Source organism: Dendrobium catenatum, unplaced genomic scaffold, assembly GCF_001605985.2.
Source record: "Dendrobium catenatum unplaced genomic scaffold, ASM160598v2 fragScaff_scaffold_353, whole genome shotgun sequence".
In the NCBI taxonomy this organism is placed as follows: domain Eukaryota; kingdom Viridiplantae; phylum Streptophyta; class Magnoliopsida; order Asparagales; family Orchidaceae; genus Dendrobium; species Dendrobium catenatum.
The window spans coordinates 247387-265744 of record NW_021318815.1 but is presented as its reverse complement, the minus strand read 5'-3'; the positions used below and the strand labels follow the sequence as shown (position 1 = coordinate 265744).

General features: G+C 34.4%; 1 protein-coding gene across 1 annotated transcript; it reads left to right on the top strand.

Moving 5' to 3' along the window:
- The first annotated feature begins 446 nt into the window (after nucleotides 1–446).
- Nucleotides 447–16504, top strand: LOC110100475 (F-box protein PP2-A15). Its single transcript, XM_020827998.2, has 3 exons — nucleotides 447–1033; nucleotides 1135–1253; nucleotides 15546–16504. The coding sequence occupies exons 1-3, from the start codon at nucleotides 722–724 to the stop codon at nucleotides 15982–15984; spliced, it is 870 nt and encodes a 289-aa protein (XP_020683657.1). The 5' UTR covers nucleotides 447–721; the 3' UTR covers nucleotides 15985–16504.
- The last annotated feature ends 1854 nt before the right edge of the window (nucleotides 16505–18358 follow it).

Below are 18358 nucleotides of genomic sequence, written 5' to 3'. Positions count from 1 at the left end.
TTAACCCTCAATTTTTTGTCATTAAAAAAAAAAGCTAAAAACTTGAATTCAACTATTTAAAATGTCAATAATAACCTTTTTTTTCAAGTCAAGTGTCAATATCAAAATCCTACATGTGGTTCTAGTTCGATATCCATTGGATACTCATGCTCTAAGCGGGCGGGCTTCACCCAACAACGCACACTCATAGTAACTTTTGAAACGTCGTACCCATTCATAACTGTGAATTTTTCACGCTTTTTGAATGCAGTCCACTACAGATTGATGATCTTAAAGCTTGTTACGCACTACATTGTAAGTAATACGATAATATATGATATAAGATGATTAGTAATGTAAATCAATTTAACCCCAATGTTGAATGTCCAAGTGGATGGGTATGGTCAATATGAGGAAAAAGCTTCGATTGGCTTCATAATTCATTAGGCTGAACTTTGCCGAGCATCATTGAAAAAAAAAAGTATTGCTTGTCACGTTATTAATCGAGTTCTGAAGCTGTTTGTGACCTCTTTAGGCCGAAATCGCGACACAATCAGGGCGGAGATCACAAGCCCGGAGCTTCCCTCGACCGCCGAAGCCACTCGTCGGAGAACGAAGGGGCTATAAAAGGAAGACTCGGATTTCCAATGAGGTCGATTGATAGAGACCAGAAGAGGCTGCAGAGAAAGAGTAAGCGGAAAGCCCTAGCGAAGAGGTTCGAGGGAAGCGGAGAGGAGAGGTGATGGGGGCTTCTCTCTCCAGCCTGACTGAGAGTAACAATGCTGGCGACGGAGGTCGAGGGCTCGGAGACATACCGGAGAGCTGCGTGGCGTGCGTATTCATGCACCTCACGCCGCCGGAGATCTGCAATCTTGCTCGCCTCAACCGAGCCTTTCGCGGCGCAGCCTCGTCTGATTCTGTCTGGGAGTCGAAACTGCCCGGAAATTACCCCTCCATCCTCGAGTTTCTGCCCCCCGAGAGTTACCAGAACATTTCCAAGAAGAAGGATATCTTCGCAATCCTCTCTCGTTCTGTTTTCTTTGACGACGGCAAGGTGTCAACGACAGTCTAACCCTTTTTAGTTTTTTTTTATTTAAAATTCTTGTTGAGGTTGCTTTTAGATTCTGTTGTTGACGACCGACGAGGGTTTTGCAGGCGATGTGGCTCAATCGGCTTACCGGTGGAGTCTGTGTTTCCGTCTCTGCGAAGGCGATGAGTATAACGGGAATAGATGACCGGAGGTATTGGAGTTGGATTAATACTGAAGAGTCCAGGTGCAAAACGAGATTATTGCGTCTAGTATTGATTTAACATTTGTTTAAAATTTTCCAGCGCTTGTGTATCAGAAAGCTTTTGTTGTTCTTGAGACCATTAGGTAGAGTGGTATTTAGCATGTAGGAGTTTTGAGTAATTGAACCTTAAGTTACTGTTTAAACTAGGTTTCTATTTAGGATCAAGTTGTTGAATTATTGTTGAGTAGGTAGGAGGGCAATGCATGGCAATATGGCATGGACGTTTTAAACCACTAAGGACATTTTTACTAAATTTAACTCTTCGCTCAGTGAGGTGGACGGCTGGTTTTGATGGATTCCAAGTAGTGCACCTCTAGTTAGAGACAATAGATTGAGAAAGAAATGTAAAATCGTTTATCATCATAGGTGTCTTGTGCACAAGAGAAACTAAAAATTTTCTCACTTCTTGGAGTTAAATTTTTTTGATTTGCTTGGTTTTTTTTGGAATTGTGTTATCAATTTGCAATTTGGCCACAAGACTTTGTTAAGAACTTAAGCATTTAACACAAGATATTGTACAGGAGTGTGCATTTCCTTTTCTTTGATATAGTTTATACAATTTTAGTTATGTAAAGAATATTGATACTTTTTTATGGTGAAGTTGTAAATATTTTATCTATCTATTTTTACCTGCAACTCCCATCCTTGTTGTATCCACGTGCATCTTTGATGAGCGAGGGTGTTTGGTAAGGGTTCATACCATGCAATTATGATTTGATATTTAGTCTTCTATATACTATGTTGTCTTCTTTTTAGTTTCTATCTTTCTTATATGCAGTAAATCCATGTTGGAAATATGATTATTACCTTACTTTTATTATGTAAAGTTGTGTTCTACATGCTCCTTCCAACACAAAATTAGATGAAGGAGAGGGTAAATAAGCATCTCGATCACTTGTTCTCCTCCCTATATATTTATTTAATCTTAAACAAATTTCTTTTATGGAACCATCTCTCAATCTTTCTCTTGTTCTTTTCGAATCTAGATGTTTGAGTGTAGAAGAAATGTTGATTTGATATGAATTTGATGATGATTTTTTTGTTGTTGTTTATATTCTTCTTTGATATTTTGAATATCTTTGATTTGTTGATGGATTTCTCCTTGGATATGTGGAAATTAAAGAAAGAAGAAACCTTAAGAGAAGAAAAGGGATAAGGGCGTGATCACTATAACATATCTATTGCACGTTGGGTAATATAACAAGCATTATAACATAGCAGCTTGGGAGGAGAGGAAAATATCACAAGGATATAGAGAGGGCGAAAGAGTGACCAGGACGAGAGCGAAGAGGAGCAACCAAATTTAAAGAGATAGAAAATCAAGCGAAAATTAGTTCAATTCATAATTCAATAATCCAAGTAACAACCATTCCATCCCTATTTATAGAAATAGGGTTTCTAGATAACTTATATTAATTCTGATTTAATATAAACCTAGATAACTCTTGAAACGCCTATTATATAATTTAAAACAAAGATGATCCTAATTATCAAATTAAATAAAACTCAAATAAAATTCTAAAATATTGAAAAATTGTAGAATCTTCTGAAATAATCTTTTTCTGCTGCATCAGATGAATTTGGTGCTTATGTCCTAATATCGCAAGTTTGTCTTTTAACATTATATGGAAACTTAGAGTTCAGTTGATACTAGATCCAATTAAAGAATTCTTATTTTATCAAGTTTGTAAACACCTTTCATTATTTCATTTGCATGAGAAAGGATAAGTTTTTTTTTTTAATACTCAGTAGTCTAGTCCCTTTTGTTTTCATTTGCTTGCACATAAGAACAATGAAAATTAACCATTTATACTATCAATTAATTACCTTTTTAATCATCTTTCCCCTCATCTCTTTCCATTGTCATCTCATCAACCTCACAATGCCCTCTCTAATGATAGACCTAAAGCTAATGAAAATGTGCAAGCTTGTTAGCATCAATCTTGGCGGAATTTGAATCATAAGATCCCTTGTGAGATCTTTGCAAGGGATGACTCGGTTGAAATCTAGTGGTGTCAAGAAACCCCCCAAAAAAATTTCACTTAAAAAAATGCTATCCTTTTTTTGTCTAATTTATAAGGATTGCACCCAATCTAAATATTTCAAAATACGTAGTACCTAGTTTATATAACTAGGTAATGATGTTTGAGTGACACTAAAAGGTTCAAGTTAATGTATATTTTCTTATGATCATGCATAAAATTCTTAGATTAAGAGACAAAATAATATTAAGTTAATTTGTAGAGATGAGGATGCTCAGGTGGATGAGTGACTTTACTCTTAGAGTCAGGATATGAATTGTGCATATACGTGAAAATGTTGGAGTAATTTTAGTGGTAGATAAATTTAGAGTGAGTCACCTTAGATGGTTTGGTCACATAAAATGACGGCCTTTCGATGACTTGGTTAGGAGAGTAGATGTATTAGATTTGGCTTATGCTAAAAAAGGTGGAGGTTGACCTAGAAAGACTTAGTTAGAAAATATTAGAAATGACATTTTTTATTAGATTTAAACGAGAGTTTGACTCTTAACAGGATACAATGGAGAAAAAAGATTCATGTAGCCGATCCCACGTAGTGGGATAAAAACTTGTTGTTTTTGATCATGCATAAAATTCTCAGTTGGTTGCAAGTCATGCATGTATGCATGTGCTAGATGCAATCCCAACATGCTTGCTTGGATGGACCATCTTTTTTTATTCGTTTGAAATATTTTAGGTGAATAGTGATTTTAGTTGTCCTGATAAGTTTGAGTGACCATAGCATTCCCAATCTCATCGCTAAGTTCCCTTAAGCATTGATATTGTTGATAGAGGGTATTGTGAAATTGAAGCCTTTAAGATTGGTTTGAGCAAGTCCACGCTAGCTCAATGGCAAGATTAGAGAGGACAATTAGGCAGCAAGCAAGATTTAGGGGTGTAGCTCGGAGTTAGAAAAAAATATTTAATTAATTAGTTTTAATTATAATTTTCTAGAGGATGGGTAGCACAATGGTTAGGTTGATTCTAATCTTCTATTATGGTTTGGAGTTTCAAATTTGAATGAGGCAAATCTTATCTCTGCAAAATAGGGGTAATGATGCACAAGTCACCTCCTTAGATCCTGTTTTGGCAGGAATATTTATACATTAGGTATGCCAATTTTTTTGTTTACAGTGAAATGAGGTAAGGGTCTTGAATATTGAACTTTAAAAATTATTGTTCCTTTTTAAAATAAGGGAATACTAAAGGGAGTTTTGTGAAGTTTCCCTATTCTGTATTTGTTCGCTAATAGAGAACAACAATTAGTTCACATCTTAACTAAAAGTACCAGTAGGATCTTTGAAAATGCTAGCCACATCTAAGGATATTTTATGTTGCATTTTAATTGTACAGGTGATATGAATGATTTCTTATTATTTTAATATTTATAGGAAGTAAATCTTTAATTTGTTATACATAATCGCTTTAGGCTTTAGAATTGATTAGGAACATTTCAAATAGTTGAGTGATCTTTATGTTGGCACTTGTAGCATTGTTAAATAATGTGCAAACATTTAGAAACTATTAAATTAGAGTATAAAGGAGAAAATAGAACTGTCTTTGAAGTAATGTCATACTTTAAGATGTGGTTGTTGGAAAAAAATGCCATTGAAAATAATACATTGTTAAGCCAAAGCCAACATTTAGAGATGAAATTACAGAGAAAATGTTTTTAGATGAAAGATCCCTCCCCTTCCCCTCAACTCAATGTGTCCCATTTGTTTGATTGAAGCTGCTATGTGCAGATGTATAGGTTTCAATTCATAATTAACTATTCTGTCAGCCTCTTGAAATTTTCCCCACTCCTTCCTCATACTGGCTTCTCCCTGGTGATATCATTAATGTTGCTTGATGTAGGCCCCTGGGTGCTAGAAGAGTGATCGTCGTCCTGTAAGAGCCTCATGAGCAGTTTCCTCGAGTCTCTCTTTCAAACTTCTTCTGGTCTTCCACCAACTTGGCCAACTCCATGGCCTTGCCTAGATTCCTTGGCTCCAACACTCTGACTGCTGTTCTTATTTCCAGTTTCAGTCCCTTCATGAAATTCCCTTCCAGGGCTGATTCCAAGATATGATCCAGTCTACTAGCCAGATACTCAAACCTGTCCCAGTAATCTGCCTCCGTGCCTTCCTGGGTAAGGGCAAAGAATTGCTCATAGAAGTCTCCTCCCTCATCTGCTCAGAAACGCTCTAATAATCATCTTGAACTCCCGCCAGCTCCGGATAGGCTTCCGTCTGTCACGCCACTGATACCAGGCTAAGGCCTTTCACTCCAAGCACATTCCCGCAGCTATCAATTTCTCCTCCTCCGTCAGCCCATTGACAGCAAAATATCGCTCCACCTTATAAATCCACCCATGTCCATCCTCACCCTCGAAGATGGGCATTTTCAGCTTCCTCACCTTTGGATCTCCTCCATTTCTCTGGTATCCCCCCAAGTGTCCCGATCATCCCTCCGACGATTATACTCGAACCCCTCTTCATACTCTCCCCTTCTTCCTTCAAAATCATCACCTCGACGCTGAATTTCTTCAAATTCAGCACCTCGACGATGAATTTCCTCCCTTCTTCCTTCAAATTCAGCCCCTCGACGTTGAACTCTTTCGAATTCAGCACCTCGGCGATGAAATTCCTCCCTTCTCCCTTCAAAATCAGCACCTCGACGCTGGATTCTCTCAAATTCAGCACATGGGCGATGAAATTCTTCTCTTCTTCCGTCAAAATCAGCCTCTCGTTTGTCATATCCCCTACTCATCTCTTCTCTAGAAATCGGTTCTAGAGGGGGCATGTCGTTCTCCTCATCCAGGATCTCCACCTCCGAATTACTCCTCCCTCGCAACGGGTTCGGATTTCCTCCCATGCCATGACCGTCGGTGGTCTCTCTTACTTCCGATGTCGCTGGATTGGTCTTCATTTCAAGTAATCTCTTTATCATTTCTTCCATAACCGTGAACTTCCCTTCCAATCTTTCATTGTTGGAGGTGATTTGATTTTGAAAATAAAAAAAAAAAATCCTTCCAGATATGATTTTAACTGTCCCAATTTGCCTTCCAAAACATCAACCTTCTTTCCGGCCATCGTTCTTCCCCACAGATCTCATGTAACTCACTTACGGAAGCCAAAAGCTTGCTGAAAATTCTGAATTTCAGCCGCCTAAGGTCCCAAATCGATGCTCTGATACCAATTTGATAGGAAACACTTGTAGATCGCAAGTATTTCCTATCAATCTTCGGAAAACAGCGAAAATTCTTCACAAAAGTCCGCACAACATCACAAAAAATGTAGATAATTTGTAATTTTTGATGAAAGGAAAACATAAAATAGCAAGATACAATTGATCCTCTATTCGAGGGGAGGATCAATCGCTCCCAAATCTCTAGACGCAGCTAGAGCCCAAAGAAAACCTAAATCTAAGAGATTTCAAATTTTAGCCAAATTCATGATACTTAAACCCTAGGAAAACCAACTATTTAATGCATACAAATTAAAAAGAATTCCCTAAACAGTCCCTACATTCAATTTATCTCCTAAAAACCATTCAAAAACCTTCCTATTCGGCCTTGTTTGATCTAAAAAAAAAAATTCCTTCCAGATATGATTTTAACTGTCCCAATTCGCCTTCCAAAACTTCAACCTTCTTTCCGGCCATCGTTCTTCCCCACAGATCTCATGTAACGCACTTACGGAAGCCAAAAGCTTGCTGAAAATTTTGAATTTCAGCCGCCTAAGGTCCCAAATCGATGCTCTGATACCAATTTGATAGGAAACACTTGTAGATCGCAAGTATTTCCTATCAATCTTCGGAAAGCAGCGAAAATTCTTCACAAAAGTCCGCACAACATCACAAAAAATGTAGATAATTTGTAATTTTTGATGAAAGGAAAACATAAAATAGCAAGATACAATTGATCCTCTATTCGAGGGGAGGATCAATCGCTCCCAAATCTCTAGACGCAGCTAGAGCCCAAAGAAAACCTAAATCTAAGAGATTTCAAATTTTTGCCAAATTCACGATACTTAAACCCTAGGAAAACCAACTATTTAATGCATACAAATTAAAAGGAATTCCCTAAACAGTCCCTACATTCAATTTATCTCCTAAAATCCATTCAAAAACCTTCCTATTCGGCCTTGTTTGAAATGGGAGACGGAAGTTTCGCCTCGTTGCACCTGGGCTGGTCCCGCGTGGACCAGTCCATTGGACCGGTCTAACAATATGATGCTAGCATTAGGGCATATGAGTGATATGGTCAATGGTGGAATCAAAATTTAAAGACAAAGAACATACTAAAATAATTTGAAACTAGAATTTAGACTCTCTAAATTATCATAAGTAGACAAAAAAAGATTAAATGAAAATACTTTTTATATAAAAATAACATTTAAAAAATACATCTTTTGATTTTGCTACTAATGTCAACTGAAGTATGTATGCCAAATAATAAATATAATATTAAAAAAGAAAATTATTGATAATTAAAGCTTGCTCTCCATTCCGCTCACCCCATTATATCAATAACCTAAAGTGTGTCAAATATTGAGATTGTTTTTGAAATAATATCACAATTTTCTTTTAAAGTTGATACACTAGTTTCTTCAATATGATTAATATAAAAAACCACTTATTTATAAATCCATATTTATCAATAAATCTTAATACAATCATCATTTCCTCCCTTTTTATTCATCTAGAGGTCATGAATTTTGCTTGAGAAAATGGAGAACTTCTCTTTTTAAATTATGAGTAATGTATTAAACATTTTGGAAAGCATTGTGTGCATCACCAGTTTGGGGTGTAAATGATTTTGAGTTGGGTCAAATCGAGTTCTTACTTAATTGTGATAAGCTTGTTTAATTTACATCGAGCTAGAGCTCGACTCGAGTAAAAAATATGAGGCTCTAGCTCGACTAGATTGCTCAAGCTCGAGATTGATTTGTTTTGGAGCTCAAATTTTTATTTTGAATCGAGACAAATATAATTAATTAGGTTAATATAAATGCAGATGTGTTAATTAGTATTAATCAACCCTGCCCGACAAGCCGATGAGCCAAGCTAGGCCAAGTTCAAGCTCAAGCTCAAGCTCGTATAGTCGTATAATATATGAGTTCGAATTTGAACTCCTAGCTTAATATCTTGTGAGCTCGTTTGCGAGTTGAGTTCGAGCTAGCTCAAGATCTGGCTTTACTCACTTACACCTGTAGCAGGAGTGCATCTACGTTCCCTATAATAAGTTAAAAATGTGCTTTTCTCACCACTTGTTACTTTCAAAATCGAAACTCATTTACTAGAAAAGAACTAAATTTGGGGACGTCTATGCAACTTAGCAAAAAAAAATTAAAAAAAACATATTAAGTAGCATACACGTTTTATTTTCAAAGGGAACTCTAATCAATTTAAATTTAATTAATAACATGATAGGAGAGAATGACATTCATTTATGTTTATGTAATCAGGGTTATTTGGAGAAATTGATTGATATGGCCCTAAATTTCAATATGGGAGGAATAATCCAAACAAAACTTCGAATATCAGGATTGAGCTTTAAAGATTTTAAAATAGATTATTTAGATGATTCATGATTAGCTTGGGAATTTTCTATTTGAGAAATATTGGCATTAGAAGATTACTCAGAATTAGAAATATGAATATTTTTGGTGTGTGTGTGTGTATATATATATATATATATATTCTTTTATTTATTTTGAAGAGAAAATGAAATAGATTCAGATTAAATCTTCATCTTAAAAGAGCATAAACTTATTTATTTTGAAAGAAGAAACAATAACATTAAAATTAAATAACTGTTCTAACATAATTCGAATCTAAAACATTTAAATATTAAAATGAGCTTAATTTATTCAATCAGAAAGATTGACAAGCAAATCACGCAAGTTCAAAGGAAAACAATCAATGGAAAGGAATCTGATGGACCGGACCAGCCGGTCCATCCACCTTCAACACCGGCCCAAAAAGGGCCGGTTCTTGTTTACTGCAGGCGGAGAACCCGCCTGCCTGGGCGGTCGGCCGAAGGGAAAGAAGGGGGGCGGGTGGGCCCAAGGGGCCCACCAAATGAATAAGGGAGGGAATTTTGTTTGCCCTAGGGGTGTTTAGGGTATTTTGGAGGGGATCATGTGAGGGTTTAAGGGGAGTTAGGGTTTATTTTGGGAGGATCTTGTTTTGTGGCTGTTTTAGCTTTCTTCTTCTCTAGGGCTTGGGAGAAAGCTTCCCTTCTCGAATTGGGAGCATTGTATCCGTGGAAACTTGTAAGTCTTTTGATATTTGACTAAAGGAAGTGTTTGTGAGTGTTTTCATCCAAGAAATCTTCTTTTCTTCCACTATTTTTGGGCTATTTTCTTGGATTCCGAATTTTTGCAACTTAAGTTCCATCAGAATCAAATGGATTATTTGGTTGTAATAACAATCTTTTCCAGAGCTGCAATTATAATCACGCAGCACGAACTTCCAATAATAAGAATTAAGCTTCAACTTGACAAAGTTAGTCAATGTAGGGAGAAATGATTGAAATCCCAATGTAAAAAAATTTAGTCCAATCTTAGGGCCTTTTTGGTGGCCAAGGTTTAATTGAGATTTAATCAATATTTGTGTAAAATCATGCTATGATGCCAAAGCAAATAAATCTTATGGTTACTATAAATTATGTTTGGAGTAATTAAATTTAATATTTGTGTTAATAATTGAATTATGATAAAAAATTAAATGAAATCATGCCAAACAATTTTTATGCTATCCACCACCACTCCCAAACTTAAATATTTTTATAGGAAGAATCATTCACTTAAACATTTTATATTCAAAATAAAACAAAACAAATCATATAGCAAATTTAAATATATTAAACCATAGTACTATTAGATTTTAATATCAATCATATTTTAAGATTAATTATCAATTATATCAACAACAACAACAACAACATCAAGCCTTTATCCCACTACGTGGGGTCGGCTACATGAATCCTTTTTCTCCATTGTGTCCTATTAAAAGTCAAATTCTCGTTTAAATCTAATAAAGAAAGGTCATTCCTAATATTTTCTAACCAAGTCTTTTTAGATCTACCCCTACCTTTCTTAACATAAGTCAAATCTAATACCTCTACTCTCCTAACCGGGTCATCGCAAGGCCGCCGTTTTATGTGACCAAACCATCTAAGGCGACTTTCTCTAATCTTATCTTCTACTGGAGCTACTCCAACCTTTTCACGTATATGCTCATTTCGTATCCTATCTCTAAGGGTAAAGCCACTCATCCACCTGAGCATCCTCATCTCTGCCACACTTAACATTAATTATCAATTATATCAATCAAATATATTTTTTTTCTTTTAAAAATATTTTATGTTTATGGTTTATTACATATTTATTAATTATTTTTAATTTATGAGTTTTTTTGTTTGTTTGAGGCTTACGTCTTGATCAACCTCATTGTATGTGTCTCGTCTTGCTGAGGGAAATCTTAGATTTTAATTTTTCCTTCTTAAAACTTGAACTCAAGCTTCTGTAATTATCCATACTCGGAAAGAACTCCATGCTTTCATGCATTGGTCAACTTTAAAAAGAAAGGTTGAGTGTGAGATCACATTCTCTTTAAGTTTCTACAGGAAAACTTACTGCTAAATAAGCACATTAATAGGTTGAATATGGTGAATTTCTTCTTCCAATGGATAATACGTTCTCTTGTAAATATTAAGAAAGCTATTGGGGTGGGTTGTAGTTCTAAACAAATAACTGTGAACCAAGATAGCGTTTACTCTTTCTTGTTGTTCTATTGGATGATTTTTTCCAATTGATAGTCAATCTATATTACTTGGAAGTTGGGAATATATTTTTCATCTATCTAATGTGAAATTGAACCCTAAACCTCCTATAATTTAATGATATCAACATTTTTGAAATGGTAGAATATTGGTACTCAATGTTAATAATTTAACTTCGTTACACGATGTGTTGGTTGGAATTTATTTTGAAGATAGCCAGAATGTGATGTTGATGTTACACAAAGTTGATTCTGGCCATCCAGTCCACTTTGGATGCTAAGGGATAGGTAGTTAACCACACATTGTGCAATTTATCATGTTATTTGGAGAGGATCCAAATCCCATCCACACAAAAAGTATGGAAATACCATAAAGTAGAATATTTGTAGAACGGAGAAATTGTTTGGCACCTATTTCGCTTTACACTACACGTAATTGATCTAAAAGTTTTGGGTATTTGTTGATTTATGCATTTATACGCAAGTTTTGCTTAAGTTTGTGAGGAATCACATCTTATATTCTCAACTTAGCTTACCTATTGAATTCATAATCTTCAGCTTAAGTTTGTGAGGAATCACATCTTATAATCTCAACTTAGCCTACCCACTGAATTCATAATCTTCAGCTTGCCTAATAAGAAACACATTGTCCTAGACTACTTATCGTTTGATATTAACCATTTAAACTAGTAGAAGTACAAACTTGAATGAAGGCATGGTTGGCATGTTGTTTTATTCATCTCACTTTGTTTGTATACGCATGATGCCTTGGAGAATTTGATATATCAATGCAAAATATGCAATTATCAGCATTTATTTCCGTATCAACTATCACTTGTAAATTATGGCTAACATTAGGTATAATTAATTATTATTAAAAGAAATATTCTTAGATTATGATTTTTTTTGTGTTAGCAGGACAAATTAAATCGTGCAAATTCTTGCCTCATATAATTTATATATATTTTTTTATATAAAGAGTTGAGCCCTCTAGAGGAGGGCAAGCAATTTGTGCATAACCTCAATTATCATGGTATTTAAGCCACTACTTAAGCTTTTCATCTCTCACAAATACCTTGTGAGGATCTTATTCATCATTAGTGATTCACCTACGGTACCAGTGAAGTTCTGCAACGATCTGTGAACATCGATTAGGATTCGTTGCTGGTGATTCACCCTATTGCATTTTTCTTTTTTCGAGCACCGTTGTTTGGCTTACTATGCTTGGCTCGCTTTATTATTTGTTTGGCTTACTATGCTTGGCTCGCATCATCCCATATTTGTGTCTCATTGTGTTGAGGCCTCATCACATCATGTAAAATATGTCAAACATACCAATAAATAATTTGATCGTTTTCAGCTTGCGACTCACTAGTAAAAATTAATCTACATGAGAATTTCAATTTTTTTTATGTATGGGAAAGGCACTATAGGGACACATTGATGAGAGTGATTATGCATCATCTAAATCACTAAAACTGATTCAATAACAAAATAAAGATGCAAGAGTCATCATGTGGATCATAGGGTCTGTTAATTAGGTAATTGTTCTCAATCTAAGGTCATTTAAGACAACAGAAGATATGGGAGAGTATTTACGAAAAGTTTACAATCAAAATAATACAACTAGACTTTCTGACAGCATGAAATTGCTAATTACACTCAAGGAGACCTCTCAATGAATACTTCTTTAGGTTTTGAAACTTATGGATCGAATTAATTTATATAATTGATGCTAAAGTATCATTTGAATCTCTTTTGGCTATTGAAGAGGTTTACAAAGCAAAAAAAAAAAAAAAAAGACCAATTCCTGATTAAACTTTATCTTGATTTTTTGGCTGTTCATTTCAATTTGATGAATCATGATCCCTCTCCCTCTGTGGATGTATGCCTTAAAAAACTATATTGTAAGAGTATATTTCAACAACATCTAGTGCACAAGAACATTATTTAATATGCAAGCCATAAGAAAATAAAAAAAAATATATGCAACATATACAATTGGTTCGCTTGCAAAGGTTATAGACATATTATTGCCAATTCTGAAAAGAAATTTTGCAATTATCATAAGAAATTTGGGCACATTTTTAAAAAATGTCGGAAATGTCTTCAGAATCAACAACCAAATTCTAGACAAATAATTGTTATTGATTAGGCTATAGGTTTAACAGCTATGGACAAATCTGAGTTTACTCCTAAGTGGATTTAAATGCTTCTAATCATGTGGTTGATATTTCACATCTTCATAATAGCCTTATCATACCATGGATCATCATCTATTTAGATTATCATTGGTAGTCAACTATGTATCAATGATGTTGAAGATATTAATTATTCAATGACAGATATCCTCATATCTCTATGGTCTCTACTAATATCGTCTCAATTGAAAAATTATTTGATTATTATTATGGTGTTTGATTTTATTGTGATAATTGTATTGTGCAAGGTTTGATGATGAGGAAATTCTCATGAAGGCGCTTAAAGTTTGAGAACTATTTCTTTACATCCTTCCATTCATGAGGATGTTTCATTGTCTTGTACTGCATTAAATCAAACTAATGTTCTCTGGCGCAATGATTTGGTCATCCAAATTCTAGTATTTTATCTGATTTATAAAACTAGTTTGTTGGAAAAGAAAGATTAATTTAATTATCATTCTTCATTTGAATGCTCAACATGTTAAGTACGAAAGAGCAAGAGTCTTATTTTCCCATCACATAGTAGTTGTTTTGAAAATTAAATTGATTTTATTCATAAAGATTTATGAGGTATCACTTCAATTATTTTGCATGCAAATTATAAATATTTTGTAACATTCATCGATGTTTATAGTGATTTTACCTAGATTTATTTTCTTCATTAGAAATCTTTAGTACTCACAACTTTTCAAAAATTTATTGCTTATGCTGAGACTTATCATCCCACATCAAAATATTGAGATCCAACAAAATATTGAGATCCAACTTTGAGGTAAAATTATGTCACTTGAATTTCATGACTTTCTTCAAAACAAAGGAATTATTTATCAGAGATCTGGCCCCCATACACATCAACAAAATAGTGGAGTTGAAAGAAAAAATGCGACCTATTAGATGTTATTTGAACCTCATTACTTGAGCTTTCAATTCCACCTAAATTATGGGTTGAAGCATTGAAGAAGACGGCCTATCCAATTAATAGATTATCATCTTTTATATATGAATTTGATCTCATTATTTACTCTTTTAGAAACATCGCAAGTACAATAATTTGCAGACATTTTGTTGCGTTTTTGTTTTACCAATCTACTAGCATATGTGTGTCATAAACTTTCACAAAGGTTATGTGTTATAATCCAAGCTCTAAAAGATTTATAATCTTTTGTCATGTTGTGTTATTTGAGCATCTATTTTTCTTCTATATTAAAGTTAAGTCTTTGTCAAAATTCCCTGTTCTTCCTAGTTTTAATAAACAAAATTTTAGTATTGAAAGATTCAAAACATGAATTTGTGTACAAAAGAAAGCATCCATAATTCTAGCTCCTGAGCATAATCCACCATTCAAGCGCATGCAAATAGATCTGCGACCTGAACTTGAGCAAGTTTATCCATCGCCTAAGCTTATTAATGATATTTCAATAACTATTCTCAGTCATCCTTATGGATTTTCTCATCCTCTAGATTCATATGGCTTTCACGCCACATTAGCCTTTATTTCTATTCTTTCAAACTATTCAAAAAGCAAGTAAACATAATTGTTGAAAAGAGGCTATGGTTGAATAACTTTGAGCTCTTGAAGATAATCATACTTGGAAGATGATCGAGTGTCCTTAAAATGTTAAAGCCATAGGATCTAAGTGGTTTTGCTCGATCAAACTTCACTTTGATGATACTCAAGTGAAATTTGAATCACCATTCATAGACGTTCTTATAGAATTTCGCATCGTCTAAATTGATATGGCTTTCACACCACTTTGGTCTTGGTTTCTATTCATTCAAGCTATTCAGAAGCAAGTAATCATAATTGTTGGGAAGATGCTTTAGTTAAACATTCATATTTAGAAGATTATTGAGTGTCCTCCAAATATTAAAGCCATATATTGCAAGTGAGTTTACTCAATCAAACTTTGCTTTGATGATATCTATGATCGCTATAAAGCACGATTAGTTGTTCTTCTTAGCAAACAAACAAATGGCATTGATTATTAAGAAACTTTTGCTACTGTAGCAAAATCATCATAATATGAATGATTATCTTCATTGTCGTTTCACAAAGATGACCACTTCACTATATGCTAAAAATTCCCTTTATCATGGCAATTTGAAAGAAGAATTCTATGTGGCTCTCCCACGTAGTTTTTCTTCCTCTTCTCTGATAGTAGTATGCACACTGAACATTCTCTATTTTGATTGATACATGTTTTATGTTTTAGCTCATTTCTTTGAGTTTAACTGAAAGCATAAATACCATACTCAAACATCCTTCCTTGATACTGGACCAGGTTTCAAATAGTGGCTTATCTGCAGCAAATGTGGTGGGTTGAGGTGAATGGATCTTTGAACTTCCCTTTCCCAGCTGGAATGTACAGCTTGTCATTCAGGCTGCACCTTGGAAGATTTTCTAGGAGACTCGGGCGCCGTGTTTGTAATTACGAACACACCCACGGTTGGGAGATAAAACCCGTTCGCTTCGAGATTATCATTTCCGATGGCCAGCGATTATCTCGGGATTGCTTCTTGGATGAATATGAAAAAGATGAGGCAAATTGGAACAGCAAGCGCGGTGTTTGGATAGATTATCATGTAGGTGACTTCAGTATCAGCAGTTTGGATATGGTGGAAGTAAGATTTTCAATGAAACAAATTGACTGCACGCACTCAAAAGGGGGCCTCTGTGTAGATTCTGTTTCAATTATACCTACTGAAATGAGAGCCCAATGAAATTATTGGATATGGTGGAAGTAGATTGTGTAGATTTTGTGGGAAATTATTGGGTTCGGACACCAGACGCCGTCCAGAACCCAATAAAATGTGCCGCATCACCTCCTACTCGGTACCGAGCTCGGCATTGCTCGGTATTGGATAAGGTGGCTGCACTTGATTGGTCTCCGAACGATAAGCTGTGTCCGGTGTCCGAACCCAATAATTTCCTGAAATGAGAAGTGGGTAGCAGAACCCTACTCTGCTGGCAACTATCTATCAAACACGCATAAATTTGTGGTAGCCAAATAGTTGCCCACCGCAAGCTTTATTTCATTACGAAAGAGAGGTATTCTCCATCCTCCTGCAAGTGCTTCTGTTGCTTAATACTCCCTCTGTATTTTTTGCAGTGGGTGGTTTTTCTCTTGTCACATAATGGGGCAGATAGATATCGAACTGGTGAATCTTTTTTTTTTTTTTGATATTTTTATTTACAGCTAGGTCATCATAGGAATACACAAGCTTCACAGGTATTTCTTGCTGCCCTTTCTCTTATGTGCTGTGAATTAATTTGTTTTAAAGGGAAATGCAGTGGCTTCTTCAGAAGATGCCAAATAAGCATATAAGGAAAAAACTTGCGCTGTGTTCTGTGGATTTCATGCAGATTTCTGTGCTCATTAATATTAATTAACTGTTCCTGTAGAATAACAGGACTGAAATACTATAGCTCAAAAAATTTATTCTACGTAACCAGTGGCTCCGGGTCCTAACAAATACTATATTGCTGTTGTTTCCGTGTTCAAATTGCACGAACTTATTATTATTTTTTAATTCAGAAAATTAAAACTTCTTTTGAAAATTATTAAGCTAGGTTTTAGTTTATGTTATTTTGTTTATGGATTTTTCATAATTTTTTTATTTAAAGTTTTTTAAATAAAAAAAATTATGGAAATTAATGGATAACCTTATTAATTATGATGCATAGACAGAACAAGGATAAGGTATGAACACAGGATATGTTAATTATTGAAAATATAAGACATGGATATGGGTTTGACATGATATTATAATTTTTATATTTTAAAGTGTATAAAAGTTAAATAAGCATAATATTAAAAAAAATATAGAAATAATAAATCATTTAATTAGAATTTGTGTTTAAAATAATTAATATTAGGATGCCGAGAGTCAGATATTGATGTTATGTAGTAAGTATTGGGTGTTAATGTTAAGAAGGCGTTTGTTGTTGATATTAAGATGACGTCGGATGAAGATGATTTGTCAAGTTGTGGGTGTAGAAATTATTAACGTTGAGCATAAATATTACCACAACGTTAGACTTTGATGTTGAAATAGTTTTGAAATATCGATGTTGTAATGAAGACAAACGTTAATGTTGAGTAACATAGGATATTCTTGTGAAATCAAAGTTGCAGCAGTCAAAATGAAATGAAAATGAGAATATTCGATGAATGGGATGTTGAGTGCGAGCAATTGATTTGTTGTGGATGTGACATAGGAAATTTATTTTTTATATATATTTAAATAAATAAAATTTTAAATACAATAAATTATATTTAAAAAATTATAAAATATTTAAGACACGTATTCAATTTGTATTTAATAGTTTTTTTAATTGGACACATTTTCGATGTGTCCGAAATATGTCAGAGGCGTGTTGTATCAGATACGTGTTGGATATTGCACACCTTTTTAAAAAAAGTATCGATGCATCATAGCTTATTTCATTCTAATAAATCTCTAGAATATGTGGGATGATATATCGAGTATTATTTTTCATTCAAATGTTTAGAGCATCTTTAAACCCTTTTAAAACATTTTAAAACATCTTTAGGCATAGGTTGGCCCCTGTGTAAGCTCTAAAGACCCTAGTAGACATATATGTGTCTCTTAGGTTTTGATACTAATGAATATTGGTGTTAACTATAATCCTATTTGATTAACTTAGTAAATCCTAGGCAAAGCTTAATCTAGACTAAGGCTTCGTTTGGGACGGCTTTATTACTACTTATTAAAGCAGCTTTTTAGAATAAAAATTAAAATTTTTGTATTTGAAAGTTGCTTTAAGAAGCAGTAAGAAAGCCGTCCAAAACGAAACCTAAATGGATCCTTTTCTCTTTTAGATGATGATCATAGTGATCCTAGATCACCTTTATTACACCTTTAGTTAGTTAGCTCAGTCCATCTTAATCATCCTAGGTGATAGATTAGCTTACCTCAACTTGACATTGAAATACATTGGCATGTTCCCTCTCCTACTGAATCCCAGCCGATCCGGTGGATTTTTAAGGCTTGTTTGGGAAGACTTTTTTATTGCTTTTTAAAAGGAGTTTAGTACAAAAACTTAAAAGCAATAAAAAAGTCGTCCCAAATA

Coding starts and splice junctions, on each gene's coding strand:
- LOC110100475 (XM_020827998.2), top strand. CDS start 722: ATGGGGGCTTCTCTCTCCAGCCTGACTGAGAGTAACAATGCTGGCGAC. Junction 1,034..1,134: donor TTTTCTTTGACGACGGCAAG/GTGTCAACGACA, acceptor AGGGTTTTGCAG/GCGATGTGGCTCAATCGGCT. Junction 1,254..15,545: donor ATTAATACTGAAGAGTCCAG/GTGCAAAACGAG, acceptor ATACTGGACCAG/GTTTCAAATAGTGGCTTATC.